This window comes from Piliocolobus tephrosceles, chromosome 2 (genome assembly GCF_002776525.5).
Source record: "Piliocolobus tephrosceles isolate RC106 chromosome 2, ASM277652v3, whole genome shotgun sequence".
Taxonomy (NCBI): Eukaryota; Metazoa; Chordata; class Mammalia; order Primates; family Cercopithecidae; genus Piliocolobus; species Piliocolobus tephrosceles.
In genome coordinates, this window is record NC_045435.1 from 5,377,242 (window position 1) to 5,385,622 (window position 8,381).

General features: G+C 39.1%; 1 protein-coding gene across 1 annotated transcript in view; it reads right to left on the minus strand.

The window, feature by feature from the left end:
• Positions 1 to 8,003, minus strand: part of ZPLD1 (zona pellucida like domain containing 1) — a 93,592-nt gene extending 85,589 nt beyond the window's left edge. The window contains exon 1 of the mRNA XM_023210637.1: positions 7,921 to 8,003. Within this exon, the coding sequence (XP_023066405.1) occupies positions 7,921 to 7,945 (25 nt within the window). The 5' untranslated portion in view covers positions 7,946 to 8,003. The remainder of the gene's footprint in view (positions 1 to 7,920) is intronic.
• Positions 8,004 to 8,381: the final 378 nt, after the last annotated feature.

Consider the following 8,381-nt stretch of genomic DNA (forward strand, 5'->3'; position numbering starts at 1 on the left):
AGAAGGAAGGAAGGAAGGAAGGAAGGAAGGAAGGAAGGAAAGAAGGGAGGGAGGGAGGGAGGACCGACCACCTGAGGTAACATATTAGCACATGCAATACCCTGCACCACCTTGGAACTCTGTAGAGGGTTCACACTAGCGAGAAGGCTCTCATCATATATGGTCCCTCGACCTTGGACTTCTTAGCCTCCAGAACTGTAAGAAATGAATCTCTTTTCTTTACAAATTACCCAGTTTCAGTTATTTTGTTGTAGGCAACAGAAAATGTACTAACACATTGGTTGTAGAAGGACAGTTATGATAAGGCCTTAAGAAAAAAATACCTGGGAGTTCTTATCGTTGCTAAGCTTGTCTTCCGGCACAAAACCAGTTGCACTGATTTATACTAAGTGCCAAAAGAAGAGGATATTGTGGAACAACATCATTATAAAGCAGAAGTCAGCAAACTTTTTCTATAAAAGGCCAGATAAAAAAATATTTTCGTCTTTGTAAGCCACATACAGTTTCTGTCACGTATTCTTTGTTGTTTGTTTGGTTGATTGGTTGGTTGGTTAGTTGGTTGATTAGTTGATTAGGGTTTTTCTTTTCAATGGCTCTTTAGAAATGTAAAACTCATTCTTAGCTATGAGCCCTAAAAAGCAGGCTGCAGGGCCTATTCAGCCTGCACATTGCCCACCCCTGTTACAGAGGAATGGAAAACACTACCAAATTTGAGTCCCCACAAAGTTAAGTCTGATTCCCTAATACAGGTATCCCTTGCTGCCTAACAAAGCACTCCAAACCTTAAAACTACAACTACAATCACTTATTTTGCTCACAAATCTGCAATTTGTCTAGATCTCAGTGGGGATATCTGATTGCTGCATCATAAGATAGTGAGTTGGAGTGGTTCAGCTGGGGCTGGACGATCAACTTCCAAGATGACTCACTTAGGGCTAGTGAGAAGGTTCTGGCTATTGGATCCTTCCCAGTGGCTTCTCCAGGGGGTTGCTTTGGTTTCTTCATAACATGTTCCCAATAACATGACTGTGTTCTCTCCCAAGAAAACCAAGCAGAAGCTGTATCACTTTCTATTTCTAGATTCAGAAATCACATCATATCATTTCTGCTATAGTCACAATCCCATTCAGATTCAAGAGGAAGGAACACAGACACCCCACATCTTGATAACAGGAACATCAAGGAAGGGAATGGGAAATGGGAGACATTGTTGTGGCAATTTGGAGGATATACAATCTGCCACCCCAAAATTAAGTTTTCTCTCTTCGCTTTTCATATGGGGCAGATTTGGACAGAGTTTAGTAGATAAAATATACTTTTATAGTTTAGACTTAGAGAATCTTTTTAAATACTTCATAAACTTTCTGCAAGTGTGATGTATTTAGTTGCAGAATTTAAGTTTAGAAGCTAGAATCCATAAGCTCTCTCTCCAAAGAAACTGGCAGGAGGTCAGCTCTTTGGGTTGTATAAAATGAGTTAAGAAAGCCAAAATATATCAGCATACCAAAAGGAAAGCATGTGTTAAACACATCCTTTCCCTTTCTGGATGCTTTTCTAAGGAGACTAAAAATTTACTTAGTCTATAACTCAAAAAGGACATGGGGTCCTTTTCTGACATCTTTTTTTTTTCCTTGGGAGCCTAGAATATCGCTGGGCTTACATGTTAACTATTTGAGGTGCTTTCCCATTTCAGCAGCTTCAACCTACCTTGACATTGTTTCAGTTTGCAACATTCCAATAATCTCTCACATGTTGGGATATTGATCTAGACACATGGCTATGAGTGGCCAGTTAAGCAATGTGTGGCAAGGAAAAGACAGGCTGTGGTATGCACCACTGCTCATCTCAGCAATCAATTTCAAGCACCACAACTTTATCAGTCGTTTAGAGATCTATAATCATTGTGAAGACTCACAGCAGCAAACCATGCACTTCATGTTTGTCAAGCTTTGATTTGATTTTCTCTGTTCTAGGGAGGAACTGACAGGCTTAATAGAGGCATCTGCATCATGTTGAATTGATAGGGTGAGGAAATACCTTCAAAACATACTCTTTGCTCTAAATACCTTAGTAAGTCAGCCTTAACTGAATAAAATATTTTAGGATTTTTTTTATGGATTTTAAAGCACATATGCCCTATTTCTCAGCAAATCTTGTGAACACAGAAGTACAAAATGTGGTTACATGCTGTTTTCATATTTCCATTGGTAGTATGGTAGTACTAACACAGATTCTAAAAAGGAGAGACTTAAGGGTAGAAATCCAGTTGGGGGTACAAGTTGGGAGGCTGCTTTGAAGTCAGTTGGAGTAGAAAGCACGCTGTGTGTTTTATTTGTTAGGGTAAAATTATCTTTTTGAGTAAAGCACATGGTTTTAATATAGATTGTTTGTTTGAGGCGCCTTGAAGAAATCTCATGGAAACTACTGAGACCTAATTCTCTTGCCTCCATCAATTTGTATCTGGTCATTAATCTGATAAACTCACCAAAATCACAAGGAGGGTGTAACACATTAAGCATTTCCTTTTAGCCTGCTTTACAAGTATCCCTTCAAAGGTCTTCCTCCAGTCCAAAAATACATTTATATTTTTTCAGTATCCAATATGCTATCAACCCTACCACCATCACATATCCAAAGCAAATAATTCTTAGTAATTCTTCCTTCAATCAGCATCAGAAAACCATGACACTCAGGATCTCATCTGAGAATAAAATCGCTAACTCTCTGTTGCATTAGCTAATGGCTTGACAAGAGAAACGATATTAAAAGTGACCATGTGAGAATATGCCATCCATCTGATCCTCAGTTTATATATTATAACTTGGCCCCATCTCTGGATAAAGCTATAGAACCAGAAAGCTACATAAATGAACCACATTAACCTAGACCCATACAAAATCACTTTCTCTGAGTTATGTCTCAATATGCAGCCCTAAATTTATATCTAGGGTCCAAATGAGAAAGAAACCTGAAGCACGCTGCCATCGTACTATAAAATCAAGGTAGAATTACTGCCTTTAAGATTATTCAGGGCCTTCTGCGCTGAAGTTTTTTTTAATAGAAAATACAGTGTTTCATTTTTGGTATGCCTTGAGGTTGCCTGTGCATGGCAAAGACATGCTTTTACCTAGAACCTACATTCATTTAAGGTAGCTTAGAGGAGTCTGACAGAAAGTAATGACTTAAAGCCCCCCGACCAAGAAGTAATGAATTTATTTTAGAGTTTAATACTTAGGACAACCCCTGAGTCAAGATGACATGTCAACCATATGTGTTGATCTTTTTCGCCTCTGAAAATTTCACCAAATTGATTGTAAAAGAATAAATCATAGTTGAAACAAGTAGTAGCACTCTCTCCAGCACCAGGGCATGCTTAGTCCATTTTTATTTTTTAAGGACCAGCCTTCCTCATTTACTTAATTACCTGCCTGGGCCATATGGGCATCTGAGTGTGCACTCTCCACATCATTGAAGTGAACAACAAAGGAAAGACAGTACAACAAAAATGATGATGTGGGGATAAAGAAGCAACAGCCCAGAAGAGTAAGACTGAAGTTATACAGCTGAGGGTGGAGGTTGGGGTTTCTTAACACCATCACAGGAGAAAAATTGAGGGAAAAATAGGAATATTGATTAAAAGTCAAACTCTTGCCTTTCTGTATCACCATGTAGGACCCAGACATCTATCACTTGAATAAAAAAATCAGAAGTCTCTTCTCTAAAGGATTTCCTGATTCCCTCCAGAAATATTTTTAATTGTAATATTTTTTAACAGTTGTAATAGTCACATGCCTGCCTAATTGCTCTAAAGTAAACCTATCTGATTTGCTCCAGACAACCACCAGAGTAAGTGCCAGAGAATAGGCAGGTAAGCAGGGTAAAAGAAAACTTTATTAACTTGCCAATGTGAAGGAGGGGCGAGGTTCACCGGTCTCCCACGGTGGAGGCCGACGAAGTCGCTCTGGCTTCTCCGGCGAGGTTCCTACCTACGCATACGAGCAGGGACCGAGGAAGTTCCCGCTGTGTGCCCACGGGGAGCGGCTTTTATGTCCTGGGCCCGGGAGTGGGCGGGCAGTGGGCGGGACATACGCGGGTCGGGGGCGGGGCGGTAGGCGCGGCTAGGTAGGTTTCGATTTTCTTCTTCAGACGTCAGACTGCGCCTGCGCAGTCGACCTGTGTCGTTCCCGGGCACGGGAAAGTTGACAATGAAGAACCCGGAAATGCGCCATTTTAGTCCCTTTGTTCTTTTGTTCCCTCCCTCCCTCCGTCCAGACACTATCAAAAACCACTGTGCAGAGAACTACTGACATGCTTAATGTTGCTTTATTTTTAAATATATATAGGTAGCAAAACATCGTAAGGTATTGGAGGCAAGACCGCACCACAGAATAGAGAAACTAATGGTAAACAGGAAAATGTCATTCCGTAGGAAATTGACAGAATTTAGGGAGTAGAGGAGAACATTAAAATAATGAAAATAACATCCTCAGAGATAAATTCGTATTATATATATATAACAGAAACACATAGACACACACACACACAGAGAGAGACAGAGAGAGAGACTCTAGGAGAGAAAATCCAATAATATAGCTTAATACATTTTAAAAATTATAGCCCGAATAATAAGTTATAAAATAATTGAAGATAAAAATGTTAAAACATTGCCAAAAATTACAAATATGAGAGAAAATATGTATTCTCAGTGTATCCTCCAGGAGGTCCAATATCTAACCTACAGTAGTTCGGATGATCAGAGCAGAGTGGAAAAAGATGTGAAAATCACGACAGAAAAAACGAGAATTTCTCAGAACTGAGGCCGGGCGCAGTGGCTCACGCCTGTAATCCCAGAACTTTGGCAGGCCGAGGCGGGCGGATCACAACGTCAGGAGATTGAGACCATCCTGGCTAACACGGTGAAACCCCGTCTCTACAATAAATACAAAAAAACTAGCTGGGCGAGGTGGCGGGCGCCTGTAGTCCCAGCTACTCGGTAGGCTGAGGCAGGAGAATGGCATGAACCCGGGAGGCAGAGCTTGCAGTGAGCCACGATCGCGCCACTGCACTCCAGCCTGGGCGACAGAGCCAGACTCCATCTCAAAAAAAAAAAAGCAAGCATTTCTCAGAACTGAAGGACATGAATCTTAAGATTGAAATAGTGGATGAGTGCTTAGAATAATTAATGAAAAATTACAACTAGACACTTTATTGTAAAATTTTGTGCCAAATATAAAAAAGAAAATTCAAAAAGTTTCAGAAGGGATTAAAATTTACATACAGGTCAACAAAAATGACCAACAAAAGACTTACCCATAAATATTGGATGCTAAAAAGTAGTACAATAATGCCTTTGAAATATGAGAGAAAACGATTCTTAACCTAGAAGGAAGTCCCAGGATTACAACTTTGATCCAATCGAGCCAGTCCTGATTGTTAGAGCATGAAAATGGGCCCGTGATTGAGTATAGTGGTCTCTGACAAAGAAAGTCAAGAAAAAATACCTAATATATATTTTTTTAAATGATGACAGAATACAAAAGAGGTGAAGAAATGTGACAGCATCTCAATATACAAATGCCTGATAGGGTTTACAATGTGCAATTCTCTATAGTCAGATGAATGTGAAAACTATATATTAGCTATCACATTTTAAAACTAACCTATAGGTAAAATACAGAAGACATGGAAAATGGAATGTGTTTTTATCAACTGTGATGATGCAAAAGTAAAAATAGGAGATTTGGGGAAACTTGGGGCAATGGAAGAGAAGGCCACAGGCAGTCACATCCTCATCTTATAAAATGGAGAGTCAAGAGAGCCAGCTCACAGCTAATGTACAGGAAAGAATGATGGAGCCACATAATTAAAATTAGAAAAGTAGCCAGTACACAACTGAAAAATAATAATGTAATTTAACGGAGGGATGGAGGAAATTATGGAGGAGAGTAGATAGCTAAATCTTTGTCATCATTGCAGAAAAGAAATAGACAGAAAAAATATTCCATCAAGAAATAACAGCATAATCATCTGATTAAAAATGCTAGGATAACAACTGGGACGGCCAAAAGGATTAAAAATGGATACTTCTGGAGAGGGAAGCTAGGGTTCTTAAGTTTTGCTTTTATTAGAAATAATTGTTCGTGACTTGACTTTTTAAATTGGCATACATATTTCTTTAATGACTAAAAATATGTTTAAGTAAAATCTATAACTACCAAAATGTAATAATGAATGTACTAACATTTAATATACTAACCTTCTAAATATTATGATTTCAATTTGTCTTTAATATATTCACTTGCTTCAGAAGCCTAACTTTGGGGTGATGAGACACATGCACTATTTTTACATAACATTTTATCTTATATATTTTCAAAATATCTGGGAAGCCACAAACAACCCGTTAGGTTCTGAAATTACTGATCAAAGTAAATTTTGGAAATTACTGATGAAGAATACATTTTCAAAAGTAGACTAATTTTCCCATAAAAACTTGACAAACTAGGAGAATACAAAAATAGATTTGCCTATGATGAAAGAATTAAAAAATGCTTTTAAATGTATTCTTAGAAATGTGGAATTTATAGAATGGAGAGTGACCCACTGGGGCATTCCTGGAGGAAATGTTCTCAAACACGGCTACACAACAGAGCCACCTGTATTTGGGGGAAAAAAAAAAGACCCACTTACATCAATTTTCTGGGGGTGGAGGCCCAGGCATAGGTATTTTTTAAAAGTCTCCAGGTGAATCTGAAGTGACACCAAGGTTAAAAACTACTGTCCTAAATGAGGCTATTTCCTAGTATTTCCATGAGGAATCTCTTTCGAGCATTTCGTGGGTAATTTATGTGTTCTGCTTTGGGAGAAAAAATCAGCCAAGGAGTGGAGAAAATGGGGTGTGATGATTTCTTGCAAGTGATAAAAACAACAATCAACATAGAGACACTGTTGGTTCGAAGAAACCCACTAGTCAAGTTTACTAGTCCAATGGAGAGCAGAGAGGTTGAGGTTGACATTTCTGGGAACCAGACAAGAGGAAGGAGGAAAGAAGTTTCATGATCTAATCAGGTGTCGGGCTTGTGGCTATCACCCTGTTTTAAATGTATATTCATGGCCCTGTGTACTACTAAAACTAAATCATGTTTGCAAATAATATTTATATTAATAAATGTAATGCATAGCATAATTCAGACAAATCCTATGAGTGATGTCCCAAGAAATAAGTTTAGAAAGCAAAATAAATCTTAACATCGGTGATTTTGGCACATGATTCTGTGTAGTGCTGTTAACTTTGTAAAGGTTGAGAATATTACATTATTTAACTATAACTCAGTAGTCTTCACTGGTGTATACACAAGTATTTAAACATGCACCATAAGCTACAACCCTTTGTAAATATACAAAATGTAGCATTTAATTTATCTTTGTAATAATGTGTTTAGGTATTCATAAAGACTACAAGGAATGTATTTCAAGGATCATTTGTTTTGTAGAATTCCTGAAAGTCCCCAGGAATTCCAATTGCTTATTGGAAAAATCCAAAGACTAATATATGTCAGAAAATTTAAAACATTACACCTTTCTTTCTTTTTTTTTTTTTTTTGAGACAGAGTCTCGCTCTGTGGCCCAGGCTGGAGTGCAGTGGTGCAATCTCGGCTCACTGCAAGCTCTGCCTCCCAGGTTCACACCATTCTCCTGCCTCAGCCTCCCAAGTAGCTGGGACTACAGGTGCCCACCACCTCACCCGGCTAGTTTTTTGTATTTTTTAGTAGAGACGGGGTTTCACCGTGTTAGCCAGGATGGTCTCCATATCCTGACCTCATGATCCGCCCGTCTCAGCCTCCCAAAGTACACCTTTCTTTATAATTGTAGTACCAGTTGTGGGTGAGTGCTGTCAAAATCAAAAGTCTTCACACTTACTTCTTTCAGGTGAAGAGGACTCCATGACTGATGCGGGCTTTTGGAAGAGGCAGAATGGGGGTGACGATAGTGTTGATGGAGCGTTGGCACTGGACCAAGGAAGAAACAACTGGACAAATGTGGAGACTTTTAGAAAAAGGTCTGTGTGGGTGCAGTCACTAATGGAGTTACTGAGTCCCGAATTCACTGAACTGAAAGAAAACAAGCATCAGCTGGTCATACGTTCTTCATTTAGTCAGCTTTTCTTTTTCTATCATTTCTACAACAGAATAAGCCTCAGTGCAAACCTTGCAAACATCTTCTACCAAGATTCCCTTTATTTGCTAGCAGTGTATTTTTTAAAGAAAGAGGTGGGGCCAGCGCAGTGGCTTACGCCTGTAATCCTAGCACTTTGGGAGGCTGAGGTGAGCAGATTGCCTGAGCTCAGGAGTTTGAGACCAGCCCGGACAACATGGCAAAAC